Source organism: Triturus cristatus, chromosome 4_1 (assembly GCF_964204655.1).
Source record: "Triturus cristatus chromosome 4_1, aTriCri1.1, whole genome shotgun sequence".
NCBI lineage: Eukaryota > Metazoa > Chordata > Amphibia > Caudata > Salamandridae > Triturus > Triturus cristatus.
In genome coordinates, this window is record NC_140585.1 from 17,077,783 (window position 1) to 17,092,633 (window position 14,851).

At 46.4% G+C, this 14,851-nt stretch overlaps 1 protein-coding gene across 1 annotated transcript in view; it reads right to left on the reverse strand.

Annotated features, from left to right (window-relative positions):
• Nucleotides 1–14,851, reverse strand: part of LOC146839322 (lectin-like) — a 174,646-nt gene that overhangs the window by 45,529 nt on the left and 114,266 nt on the right. Inside the window, exon 2 of the mRNA XM_085650774.1 lies at nucleotides 7,074–7,231. Within this exon, the coding sequence (XP_085506900.1) occupies nucleotides 7,074–7,231 (158 nt within the window). The remainder of the gene's footprint in view (nucleotides 1–7,073; nucleotides 7,232–14,851) is intronic.

Below are 14,851 nucleotides of genomic sequence, written 5' to 3' on the forward strand. Positions count from 1 at the left end.
CTAAGCGAAATTTCTCCTATTATCAAGAAGATCGCTAACCCTGTTAGAGACAAAAAAAGCAGCGCTAACCGCGGTTAACGCTGCTTTTTTACGTCTGGTATTTTTCTGACTTAGCCATGATATCCTATGGAAGGAGGATATCATGGCTAAGTTTGTCTGTCCCTATCAACAAGCTAACATGAGATTATCGCTGGGTTTCCAGCGATAATATCACGTTAGCCACTTAGCGTGAGGATTTTTATCGCTATTGAGATAAGCGTTGCTAATAGCACGCTATCTCAGCGATAAAAATCAACGCTAGCCGGCCATAATTATCCTAGCGCTAAGTGCGCTTAGCGATAATTATCGCCGGTTGTTGTTGATATGCCCCCAAGTTTGCCTGTCCCTATCAACAAGGTAACGTGAGATTATCGCTGGGTTTCCAGCGATAATCTCACGTTAGCCTGTTAGCATGAGGATTTTTAGCGCTATTGAGATAAGCGTTGCTAATAGCACGCTATCTCAGCGATACAAATTCACGCTAGCCGGCGATAATTATCCTGGCGCTAAGTGCGCTTAGAGATAATTATCGCCGGTTGTTGTTGATATGCCCCAAAATCTCTTCCAATCCAAGTGCACACCCCAGATGGGATGTCACAACCAAAATTCTCTATTGTCTTTAATCAACTCCACTCTATCAACGGCTATCAACCTGCTCACCTGGCAAACTCAAAAATTTGAAATACATATGGATACCAAGCAGGCAATCGCAATAGCCATGATTAACATTGAAGCTAAAATCGACAATCTAACTGGAAAACTAGATCTGCTGAGGACATTACCACCCACCAGGTGTTCGTGTTTACCGATAGTGGAGAAGCTTAGCTCACTTCCAGAAGTTTTAACATCTATTATTACAGAACTTAAGCAAAGACATCGGACCACCACAGTCCAGTCCCAACAAAGAACTCCTGAAAGAACGTTGAAGGATTCAAATGGAATTAATGACCCAGCGAGTGCAGCTAGTGCCCCTAATGTGCCACCACAAACAGCAATGAGTAATATGAACCTCTGTGTGGGCAACATATGCCCAGTAGAAAAGATCACCGAGCAGAATAATACCCACCCTGAGCAGGGACACTCCTCCGTCGTCTTCACAACTGGCAGCAGCGATGCATCAAAGCACATCTAAATATGAGGATACCGGCACAGGCGAAACTCTGTACAGTAACGTCGGCGGAACAACCAACCTGGAACCCACCACAGAACCCTGTAAAACACTATCACGGAGAGCAAAGAAACGCTTGAAAAAACAAGCTAAAACCAACAAACAACGGAGCCGGATAAAGGAAACACAGCTGGGCCTGAGAGAACCAGTTGGCCCACATAGCCAAAAACCATGTAAAAAAGGCTTTCATAATAAATAACGCTGAGCCGCAGAAACTCTACCCAATCTTTCAAAAGGAAAACTGTGGCACTAGGCCGGAAAATGGCCAGCCAAATAATACAACAAAACCAAAAATAATTACAAATTCACATACCAATGAAGGACTGTCAGAGAAAATGGAAGAGGGGCCCCATCGTGTGCCGGAAGCGGCACCACAAACAGTCAGTACAGGTACCTCTCCCATGAAGCAGTATCAAGAAAGCAATAAGCAGGAAACCAGGTCCCAAGCTACTGTCAGAGAAATGCCAGCCCCCCCCCCCCCAGCTTAAACCGAAATGTCCCCCGGGGGATTAAAACTATCCACAAAGATATCAGAGTGAACATAACTAATGCACATGGACTTGCCACATATTCAACTGACGGACGCCAAAGGGCACAAGGGCAAATTAAAGTAGAGGATAACATCACAATCTTCACTCCCGAAAACACATCACGGGGAAGCGCCGACATTTTGAACAGGTCCAATATTTTACAAATATTTGAAGATATTCCTGAGGTCTCCTCGATTATGGCCGAAGACCTCATTCAAGTACAATTCAAGCTATTCGGCAACAGTGAAACATAAGAGTCGCCAATACTAAAATGGAAAAATGAGACCAAACCACAAACAATCATGACAGAAAGAGATTGCTTTGCGAATTGGGGGATCAAGGTACACATTCCCAAAGAAGAAAAATACCCGTTTATGTTAAAAGCTGCCATCAACATCAAAAATACAGAGAGCGCACGAAAGTCTTGCTTAAAAAGAACAAACTACGTTGCCCTCACTACAGCTTTCCCCAACTTAAGAATATATCTTTCACCTAACTTGACTCAAAAAAGGCGCACATACACAGAAAGTGAAAAGATGGATCTCCAAAGAAACGACCAGGAAGGAACACCAATAACCCGACCACCGAGAAGAACAAACTGCTCCTAGCAAACAAAGTAAAGATTCTCACAGCACTGGACTGAGGGACACTGTGAAAGTAATTTCATGGAATGTGTACGGGTTAAAAACGACATTTTAGAACATGGAATCAGTTGACTTCCTACAGTCTGGGGATCTGCTATGCCTTCATGAAACTTGGCTGCGTGGACATTCCAGGCTTCACGGAATTTCAGCAGCCGGCAAACAAGCACAACATATTTGGAAGACCGTCGGGGGGTCTATCAGTATACACACGAATCAGCAGTAACTCCTACTAAACACAGGCATGGCCCAAGCCACCCTTTTGCAAGGCTTCAAATTGAACGGCTGCCCAATAAAGATCTTACTTGTGAACATCTACTTTAACAGTATTGAATCATCAAGACCCAGCAACATGAGGGCTCTAGTGGATGCACTGGAAGAGCTACTAAACAGCCAGTCAAATTGTGGGTTTATAATCGCCGGTGATTTTAACACTCGTAACCTAGGGACTGCACTTAACGATGCCCTGCCAATGGACACGGCTGGAAAGCTAATGAATGCATTTCTAAATACACACAGACTAAAACCAACACAAATCCCCAACCCCCCAAGATGGTTCCAAACACAGAACTACTGGGAAAAATCAAAACCACGATCGACTAAATCTTCGTGTGTAAACGCTTGTATGGACATGTGTCAGAAACTCAGAAACCTGTGTTCCAGACGAGCCATCATATCCCACTGGCCATAGTCTTTGCATTACAAATGGCCATGCAACCGCTCGTTGACATAGTGGGTTACACTAAGGGGGAGAAAATTCACACCTTACAGAGGAGACTAAAATGGAACACAATAGATACAACAGCATTATGCTGTGGAAAAGTATCTGGCCTAGTCTCGCTCACGAATTTATAGCAGGCAAAGTTTGCAAAAATTTGATCAAACTGGCAACAGAGGTGTATGAACTTTTGATATGCAGACAAATAAACCACTAATGAGCATCTGGAGAAGGGATCTGTTGCCAACCACAACCCCAGTGCGCAAAAGTGGGGCAAAGCAAGCAAGCCTTGAGATCAGCCATTCGCACCCATAAGCGAGGGGGAAAGGCCAAAACACTCCAAAATCAACTCCTAGCTGGGAAAATTCACAGGAAAAATGTATGGGATAGCAAAAGAAAACAGCAAGACTCCCAATGGTTGCACATCCACAGCCTGCTGACCCCAAATAAACAGGCAGAATTCTGGTCATACATCAATAGGCTCTCAGGGCACGGCCACGATAGGTGCAACGTGGTTTCTGGCTACTCATGGATTGCCCATGTGGCCGCATTGTGTTGTTGTGTGCCAAGTCAGACTCAGCCGCATCAGCAACATCTTTATATCACCGTTGATTTGCGAAACACCCTTGCTCCAACCATCGAAGATTCAGCTGTACAGCCAGTAACAGGGAAACATCAGTGCACCATGTCCAAGTGAACCGAGTCACACTAATTCCAAAAAACATCAGAAAGGATGGAGCACCGGGTCCCAACGGCTTACCAGGACACCTCTTCAAAGAAGACTGCAATTTCTGGGGTACCATACTTGCACCACTTTCAGTATTGCCTGACCAACTCAACAGTCCCGGAGACCTTGAAGGGTTCTTTGCTGCAACCCCTTCATAAAAAAGGAGACACCGTGGACCAAGTGAACTATAGGCTGATTGGTCACCTGGACATCGAGGCAAAAGGTTATGCAAGTCTCCTTCTTCAAGATTTACAGGATTGGGCTGACGATAATGAAATCCTTCCAGCCTACTAATCTGATTTTAGGCCTGGAGCATCAACGATGGATAACATCTTAGCTCTCACTTACTTAGCAGAACAGTCCACTCAGAAAAAGCAGCTTCCACTCTTTGCATGTCTTGTGGACTACTCTGTGGCATTTGATGGAATTAACTGGAGCCTGCTGTGGCGGAATCTGCAAAACTGGGAGGTGCCACCGATACTGCTGAAAGCAATATTCAGCCTCTACACCGGAACGTGGGTACAGGTGAAACTCACGACAAATGCAGCCCCTAAAAGATCCCGACCGATCGAGGACTGACACAAGGCTGCGTACAGGTGCCCCTCCTTTTTAATTTATACACGGCGGACCATGGCAATACATTATCCAAGGCTAATCTGATATCTCCTTAAGTTGGCTCGACTAGATTATTCTTAATGCAGTACGCGGATGATATAGTGTTATTGGACCACACCAAAACAGGCATGCAATGATTATTGGAAGCTCTAAACAAATACAACAACATCAACGATCTATGGGCAAATGCAGGAAAGACTAAGAGAGTAATCTTAGGGAAGTATGCCAATAAACTCAGACAACATTGGAGACTGGGCAACTTAAAAATAGCAACAACGACCAAATACAAATACCTGGGGGTCTGGCTCACGAGCAATGGGAAACCCACGGCACACATCGCTTCCATGGAAACAAAAGCTAAGGCAGTGACGTATGCCCGATGCATGCTGAACTCTAAACTAAACGGTCCATCCACTAAATCCATCAGAAAGGTCATAAGCGCTAAGCTGTTACTTTCTCTCACATATGGCCAACCAGCATTCCCGGCGGCTTATACTAACATCTTGGAACAAGCCAACTGTCGACTGTTTAAGCGAATCTTTCAAATACCAACATATGCCCGGAATGCACTGCTCCGATTGGAATGCGGGCTAAATAAATTTAGCTATGAGTATTGGGCCTCAATTGTGCAGTGCTATCGAGGGGTATGTGCGGACCCCCTGCACTCAATAAAAGCAATCTTAAAAACTATTTTTGAGGAAGAAAATAACTCGTGGTCCAATGGCCTGCACACCGCCTGCACTGAATTGCATCTTGACATGCCCAACAGGCAGGATTTTATTTATCTGCCCGCTACCCTAAAATCAATTAAAAAAAAAGTTAGACTACCCTCCAAGGAAGAGGACATGAAGGAACTGAGGCTCTCCAGCAGCAACATCAGGATACTTGCCACCTCCTATAAAGACCGCCTAAAGCAGCCTTATCTTGACGCCGCTTTAAATAAGCCAATCTTAAAGCGAATCTTAGCAGTGAGACTCATGGTGCTGCTGATAAAAGACATTAACATGCGCTGGAAATCTTTAGAGGTGGTCAGTAGTTGTCGACTGTGCCAACAGTATGAGGAAACCATGGCTCACTTGGTCTGCATATGCCTCTGCTTGGCACAGGCACGCCGCACTTTAAAACCATTGTTTTTAAAATATGGAACACGTACATGTCAAGATACGATAAAACTTCTCTTCAACTTGGACATCCCAATGGTACTGGCAAGATTTGCGAAATTTGCACACAAGGTGAAAGAACTTTTAGCTAATGCCTCGCACATCGCACTTTATTGAAATCTTCGTGGCTAAAGTACCGAACACGTACCTGCACAGTCGCCACGAACATTTGTTCTCTTGCTCCCATATAGTTGAGCGATAATTTGCACTTTAATGAAAAATCTTTAAATCATCGCCTTAATCCAGGGTTATAACTAATTGAAGGCATTGACAGCTGACCATTTGCACTGTTTTATTCATTTTAGCATCAAATGTAATATTTTAAATCTATTTTATTCATGTATTAGAATGGTATTTATTATCGTTTGAATACATTATGACCATAACTGAATTAATTAAGTGCTGGAATATCTCAGCTGGTTCTCCATTGTAACAATTTTAATTAATTGAAACAATAAAATTGATTTCATTTCATTTTATTTCGAGTATATTATTATTATGTTCTAAATTGTTATTTTACTGGTAACTTTATATACTACTAATACAGTCTGTGGGAAATATTGCTATTATATATGAATTATTCATTATTATGTTGCGCATTGTACCCCCCCCTGTATTTCTGCCAGCACCTGGGGGCCCCCCATGGATTGGGAAACTTGGGAAGAAGTGTTTCTTGCTCATGTAGAAGTTTTGGAAGGTGCTGATTGTGGACCTGAAAGAAAGTCCTTAAACTTTACAGGTAATCTGCATACTCTACTACTTGTTGTATGTGGTATCCTTTTCCTTTCCTGCTTATGTCATTGAAAAGAACCCACTGTTTCCCATTTGTTCCATGTGCTGGGGAACCTTTCCTGTCAAGCTCCAAGATAATGTACAGGTTTGAAAGTAGAGGGGGTTAGGGTGAGAGCTGTAGCTGGAGGAAGCATGCTGAGGTGTATGATCCATCTTCAAATAAAGAAGTGTCCTTTGTACTTCATCGGTGTTTGGTGCATCTGTAAATTGTACGTCCACTATTGACATCAGATGTTCCTGAGAGAAATGGATTAGTTGGTATACTTAAGGATGGTGTCACTCCCTATATTGTTTCCTAATCTACATGCCATGTTTGGTACATCATAAAATATTATTATCACTTTCTCTACTTCATACTTCATCCTCCCCTTGTCTTCCTTCTTCCTTTATTTTCATGATTAAGATTCCACACTGTTCCATCGCCTACACGCACAGCATTTGTAAACACTTCCACAACTTTCACCACCAGAAAATGGTCTCTATGTCATTACTAACCAATGGTGTAAACCCATTCTCCATATTTATTTTTCAAACTCTCTCACCTATTGTTGGCATGGGGGCATTTCCATGAGCATAAGGCAAACTACTGAGCTGCTTATTAGGGTGGATGACCCATGAAGGGGATATCCTACAGAAGGCTGGCACCACAGAGACTAGACATGCACCGAAACATTGCCCAATACCTCAGCATCTCCCCAGGGGATCTGGTTAGTGAGATATCGATAACAGGAATCATTGCGCGGGAGCCAGTCCGTCCTGCCTTTCCAGCGCAGACCTCCATCGGGGTGACGTCTGTTGTAGGTGGTCTTTATCGCGGCATCAGGGGTCACGTCAGAGTTCACTAGGGAGACAAGCAATGCAAGCAATTTAAAGCAGATTCCAATTGTATGTACATCTTGTGGTAACAATATATGATGGAAATAGAACAATTCAATGGACTTTGACAAATTGATAATATAAACTGCAAAAAAAAGTATTATGAATGTTGCTAAGGGAAGCAGTGTTTAATATTTGTATTGTCCGAGGGAGAGGGGGGCAGCAGTGCAGATATTCTACTTTCACTTGCATCATGGTTCTCTATGAATAATATAAGCAGTGCAAAAATACAGTAGGAAGCCTCGTATACTACACTACAGTGCTGTACGCATATTAAAACACTCCTATGCACTACTAGGTTGAAGAGGAGAGTCTTTTTACTATGTCTACACTGATGATGAATTAGGAAAATGACATGTCTGGGTCTGTATAGCAGATTACAGACTTTTAAGACACATATTACACTGCAGATATAAGGTAAATTAAAACTTTTTTGGGGAAGCATTTCCATAGCATCATTGCATTCAGAGCTCATGTGTTGCTGAGACTACAGCGCTGAAGGATTATGTGCAGGCTTCTGGGTACTCTTGTTCAGCTTTCTGAATGCACTCCACAAGCCCGTTGAGGACTGCTATCCAGCCTGCAATCTTGAAGACTTTAGTCTGCCTGCAGTACTGAGGACTCCTGTCCATTTATGACAGATGGGTTCTCTGTCTATGCTGCAGTGCTGAGGGCTCGTAACTACCCTACAACACCGATGAATCTTGTCTACCCTGCAGTATTGAGGGCTCTTGTCTCCTCTGCAGTGCCAAGGGCTGTTCGTGCAGAGTAATACTTTCTATACTGCAGTTCCAAGGATTCCTTTCTGCTCTACAGTGCAGAGGGCTCTTGTCTACCCTGCAGTGCTGAGGAATCTTGCCTACCCTGCAGTGCAGAGGGCATTTGTCTACCCTGAAGTGCCATGGGCTGTTGTCTACCCTGAAGTGCCATGTCATGAGTGATGTAATATGTGATATCATCAGCAGTGCATTGTGGGGGCGTAAGTTATAGTTAGCTCAACTAACTATAACTGACAAATTTCTCTGGTTTTGTACGAGTGAAATGTCCAAATAACTATAACGTCCCTGAAACCTGTGATTTTCAGTGAATTTCTAAGTTTTTTTAAATGCTAATTTCTAACTATAACGTCCCTGAAGCCTATGTTTTTTTCAGTGAATTTCAAAGGTTTTTTAAATGATAATTTCTTACTATAATGTCCCTGAAACCTATGGATTATTTAGTGAATTTCAAAGGTTTCCTAAATGATAATTTCTAACTATAACATCCCTGAAACCTATGTTTTTTTTCAGTGAATATATATACATTTGTGTTCTTTAAGGCAGGTGGTCCTGGCCTTGCCCTATGGCCTCTACAACCCTGATTCACACCTTATTAAATCCTGCTGTGCTGCTTCAATGAGGCGAAGCAACACAGCAGGAGAGTTTGAAGAAGTGAACTTATGTCCCTGTTTCTAAGAGGGCCAGTCGAAATGTGAGCCTGCACATTACTGTGATGTAGGGTGACCAACTGGCATGGGCCCAAATTCAGGACAGTGAGTGTAAAAATTCAGGACAAAGGGTCACAATTCAGGACAAAAATTCAGGACAAAAGGTATGTTTTACAGACACATCAGAGGAGGTTGCGCAACAGTATATAAGTAAGTAAATAGACAACCACTTAGATACAAGTGAAAATAAGTTTTTGTTAGGATGAGACAATTGTGCACTTCACGGTTTTTCAGTATGCATGCAGCTTTAAGCAAATGTGCAGGTCTTTTTGTGGTAACAAAACCACCCCCACCCCACCTTTCCAGCTCCCAGAGAAAACACCCGATGCCCGGTCCGGCCAGTCTGCATTTGCTACCACCCTCCAATGGTGCCCCTCATCTTCACATAGAACCTCTCTCATGTGTATTTCATTTCTTTTATAGTGCCACTCAACCCAAGTATGTAGGGCAGAGTATCGATGTGCGTTACAACACACACATATTGTACAGAGACAATGACTCATATAAATGTGAAAGTCAATGTATAGGAAAGGTTGCTTAAGATAATGGGGCTTACAATGTGTAATCATACTTTCATCCATCATTCAGTCTTTCACCATTCATTCTGTCCTTCCATCTGTGTGCCCATCCATGTCCATATGCAACCATTTACAAACCTATCCATCATGTATCCTTTCATCCATCATTTCACTCATCCATCCATCCATCCATCCATCCATCCACCCTTTTACTCATCCATCCATTATCTATCTATCCATCCAACCTTTCACCCTATCCATCCGCACACTCAACCATCAATTCTTCCACCCATCCATCCATTCACCCATCCATCCAGCCATTTACCTATCCAGCCATCCTTCCACTTACTCACTCATCTACCCAGTCACTCATCCTTCCACCCATTCACCCGTTTAGTCATCCATTCACCCATCCTCCCTTTCTCTCTCCATCCCCCTTTCACTTAGCCATCCATCCTTCCAACCACCTTTCCATCAATCTACTCGTCCACTCATGAATCCATCCATTGAACCTATCATTTACCTATCCTTTCACTCATCCATCCATCCTTTCTCTCATCCATCCACCCTTTGACTCTTTCACTCATCTATCCATCCTTTTGTCCATCTACCCACCCTTTCACTCACTTATCCAGCCTTACATTCACCCTTTCAGTCATCCATCCATCCATTCACCCTTTCACTTATCAATTGATCAATCCATCCATTATTTCACTCATCTATCCACCCATTCACTCGCCCATCCTCCACCCTTTCACTCATCCATCCATCATTTTACTCATCCATCCAGTCATCCACCCATCCCTTCATTTGCTTACTCACTCACCTTTTCACATTAATTATGAGCTGAGCCTTTGTCTGCAGAGTTGCAGACAGAAGAAACCCACCAAGAACTCCACCCTGGCTGTAGTTCCTAAAGCAGGGTGAAGGGTGGGGGAGGGTTCACTATGCCCCTGCACATAGGCAATCTGAAAAAGAGGAAGGCATGAGTCATGCATGATGCACAGCGCCTGGACGTGAGGTGACATGGTGTTGTTTCCAGAGCTTTAAGTGGGATGAAAAAACTAGGGGGGTCTCTCCAAAGGGGGTGTTCGATGTAATTAAGGGTGTGGCTTAAAACACCTAAGCTAAAAAATTTGTGCTTAGTATAATGTGCCGCCGACTGGTATTTTTGTTGCTTCTGTCATTGCATCCAGATATATAATACAACAAGTAATATTACACCTAGAACAAGTAACGTTACACCTACAACAAGCCAGAACTATTGGCTTTGTCAATGGTTGTTAGTTGCATAAAGTAAAAAAAGCAACCATTGCTTCCTTGAATATAATATTGAAAATGCGTCAGTTCTAAAATGATAAGACTCTGAAAGAACTATAATCCTTCTTTCACCGCCTTCCTTTGATGAACTGGATTCTCAGGTAGCAGCAGCGTGGGCGTTTACTTTTTGCATATGTGACAGAATGCCCTGCCCTAGAACGAGGCTGGAGGAGGCCACCACATGTTGTACCAGCCCAGACTGACCCATTGTCATTCTGTATGTGTCAATCAACCGCATACAGAAGGACAATGGGCGGGCGGGGCTGCTCTTGTGCTCAGAGGAGTGCGAGGCGGCCCCATCAGGGAGCTGAGGCCTTTCGCAGTGGAACACCTCCGCTCCCTGAAAGGCCCAAGATTATAGACAAAAGGCGTTTGAAAAGGATCCTCACGGACAACGGAAGTGAGGTCCAATTTACGGACGGTTGGTCACCCTACTGTGATGAACATGCAGGTTTACCGGACCCTCCCTTAAAAACCAGGACATTTCTTTAAATAACCCAGGCACTACCCAAAAACAGGCACATTTCTTCAATCTGGAGAAAAATGTAGGGACACTGGGACACTACTCCAAAAACCGGGACTGCCCAGGGAAATCCGGGACGTCTGGTCACCCTATCCTCTAGGCACCCCCATCCTCGGTTCTCCCCACTACTGCCTGTCTCCCACTGTCCCACGAATGTCACCCCCAGCGTGCATTGCACACTCCCCACTCCTCCCCTGTATGCCCCTCTCACTGACTCTGCCAGTCTCAGCTCTCCCCTGCAGTGTCTCTCTCCTCTAACCCTCAAGTTTACACCCAAACAGTTAATGCAAGGCGGTGAAGTGTCTCACCTGTGTTTCTGCAGAGACGCCCAGGAACTGATGACAATATCCTCAACTTCCCCCAATCACCACCCAAGCATATCAGACTCTATACTGTAGAGGTGACTAGGGGAAGAAGGGAAACAAAACAAGGATAGAGAAAAGGGGATGACTGTCGTGTTCAATCTCTGCCTTCAGTAGCTTCACTGTGGGTCGCTACAAGACAAGAAGGAGGGGTTAGCTAACAGATGAGACGATGCGTCTTGTTTAACCCTCCCAAACTGGTGCTATACCTTAATTCTCCCTTCTTCTTGTTGGGCATGGAAACTTATAAAATGCAACACCACCCAGGAGGCTGTAAGAACAAGTATAGTGCACTTAATATATATATATGTATATACTGTAAACACAGAGAGTGTAAGTATGAGATTCAGGCTCACCTATAGTTCATCCCTGCTAACCTACTATAAGGTAATCATGCTGCACTCTTATCGCCAGAATATCAGGATTCTTTAGTCCATTCAGAGGAATTGCAGCAGTTAGAATAGTAACGATACAAAAAGGAAAAGGAAAGAACGACCTTCAATTGTTACCAGAGTTCAGGTGTACTTGGCGTGGTCATCTGTAGTCCGGTGTATTCACAGTTGGGTCGCAGTGACGGTTCGAGGATAATGGGGTGGAGCAACCACGTTCGGGAGACAAAGGAAAAGTGGGAGCAAAGAGCAGGGGATAACCTTGCCGAGAGATAGCACGGAATGCCTACAGTCTGGCCGCCCGTCGGGACACTGGTTCAGCAACCGAGCTAACCCCAGGCCCTGCAGGTAGACCGAACTTAAAGCTCGCGTCACTACTCCACAGCGGAACCCCTCTCAATGCCCTCCTGACGTCAGGGCTGCGCCGCCTAGAAATCGCCAACACGGGATATTAAGGAACAGGATGGAGGTTCCAAGGCGCGAAGAGGCGTAAGGTACCAACGGGACTAAGTTCAGAAGGACAACGGGATCGGGGTTTTTGGAAACGGGTTTCTTGTAGAGATCAGATGAGCTTCGGATATCCGGGGCTTCAGTAATCAGTACGCAAAGCGCTTCTTCCGGGGGAAGCCAGGCTTTTATTCCTGCCTGACTCCTCCGCGCATGCGTGTTCTCTAGGCGCCATCTTTGGGTTGGCGCGGCGCGCGGCGACAGTCCTGACATGCACTCTCACCCTCAGCCCTCCTAAGTCTGCCATCCTGAGCTCTCCCTGCTGCCTGTCTCCCTCTTGCACCAGTCCTAAGTGTACATTGCACACTCACCCCATCCCTCCTCCCAGCTCTCCCTGCTGCCTGTCCCCCTTTTGTACCCCATCCCCCTCAGTGTGCATTGCACTCTCACCCTCAGCCCTCCTAAGTCTGCCATCCTGAGCTCTCCCTGCTGCCTGTCTCCCTCTCTCACTCTTACAACAGCCATAAGTGTGCATTGCACATACCCCATCCCTCCTCCCAGCTCTCCCTGCTGCCTGTCCCCCTTTCGTACCCCATCCCCCTCAGTGTGCATTGCACTCTCACCCTCAGCCCTCCTATGTCTGCCATCCTGAGCTCTCCCTGCTGCCTGTCTCCCTCTTGCACCAGTCCTAAGTGTACATTGCACACTCACCCCATCCCTCCTCCCAGCTCTCCCTGCTGCCTGTCCCCCTTTTGTACCCCATCCCCCTCAGTGTGCATTGCACTCTCACCCTCAGCCCTCCTAAGTCTGCCATCTTGAGCTCTCCCTGCTGCCTGTCTCCCTCTTGCACCAGTCCTAAGTGTACATTGCACACTCACCCCATCCCTCCTCCCAGCTCTCCCTGCTGCCTGTCCCCCTTTTGTACCCCATCCCCCTCAGTGTGCATTGCACTCTCACCCTCAGCCCTCCTAAGTCTGCCATCCTGAGCTCTCCCTGCTGCCTGTCTCCCTCTCTCACTCTTACAACAGCCCTAAGTGTGCATTGCACATACCCCATCCCTCCTCCCAGCTCTTCCTGCTGCCTGTCCCCCTTTTGTACCCCATCCCCCTCAGTGTGCATTGCACTCTCACCCTCAGCCCTCCTAAGTCTGCCATCCTGAGCTCTCCCTGCTGCCTGTCTCCCTCTCTCACTCTTACAACAGCCCTAAGTGTGCATTGCACATATCCCATCTCTCCTCCCACCTCTCCCTGTCTCCCTTTTGTACCCCCTCCCCCTCAATGTGCATTGCACTCCCACCTCAGCTTCTCCTTCTGGTTCTGCCATCCTGAGCTCTCCTTGCTGCCTGTCTCCCTCTTGCACCAGTCCTTAATGTGCATTGCATACTCCCCCGACCCTCTTCCCAGCTCTCCTTGCTGCCTGTCTCCCTCTTGCATCAGTCCTAAGTGTGCATTGCATACTCCCCCGACCCTCTTCCCAGCTCTCCGTGCTGCCTGTCCCCCACCCCCTGAATGTTCATTGCAACCTCCCCCTCGGCCCTCCTGGCTCTGCCATCCTGAGCTCTCCTTGCTGCCTGTCTCCCTCTTGCACCAGTCCTAAGTGTGCATTGCACACTCACCCCATCCCTCTTCCCAGCTCTCCCTGCTGCCTGTCTCCCTTTTGCACCCCCTCCCCTCAGTGTGCATTGCACTCTCACAATCCCCCATGCTCTGCCAGTATCAGTTCACCCCTGCTGCTGCTCTCTCTTGCATCCCCTCTCTGTGTACATTGCACTTTCACCCCTCCGTCCTCCTGGCACTGCCAGTCTCAGCTTGCACCCACTGCCTGTCTCTTTCTTGCAACCCCTCTCAGTGTGCATTGCCCTCTCACCCCGCCCCCCGCTTTGCCATCCTCAGCTCTCCCCTGCTGCCCGTCTCTCTCTTGCACCCCTCTCTGTGTGCAGTGCACTCTCACCCTGCCCCTCCCGGCTCTGCCAGCCTCAGCTCTCCCCTGCTGCTGCTCTCTCTTGTATCCCCTCTCAGTGTGCATTGCACTCTCACCCCCATCCCTATTGGCTCTGCCAGTCTCAGCTCTCCCCTCTGCCCGTCTCTCTCTTGCCCCCGCACCTCCTCAGTGTGCACTGCACTCTCCCCTGCACCCCCTCTCAGTGTGCATTGCGCCCTGATTTGTGTCTTTGTAGGAAATGCTTGAAAATAGTGTTAGGACAAGTTGTGCATGCCACGCCCCCTCCCCAGCGGCCCCCAATGCACCCCAGCATTGCAAACACTGCCATCGTCCTTCCGACAGGCAAGCCTGGGAGCTTCGAAGCTAGAGGAGCCCCTCCCCCACACACACACTCACACACACTGATTCATTTCACCCTCCACAGTACACACGCCATGATGTACCAAGACCTGGCAGTGACCAAGCACACTTGGATCTGCGTTATTGTGTTGTATATAGCGCTAGGTGCAGGTGAAAGGCACTTCAGAAAGCTGGACTTGTTGTGCAGGGAGTGCATTAGGGTACGGAGCTCCCAAGGGCCAGAAAAAGGTCCCAGAGTC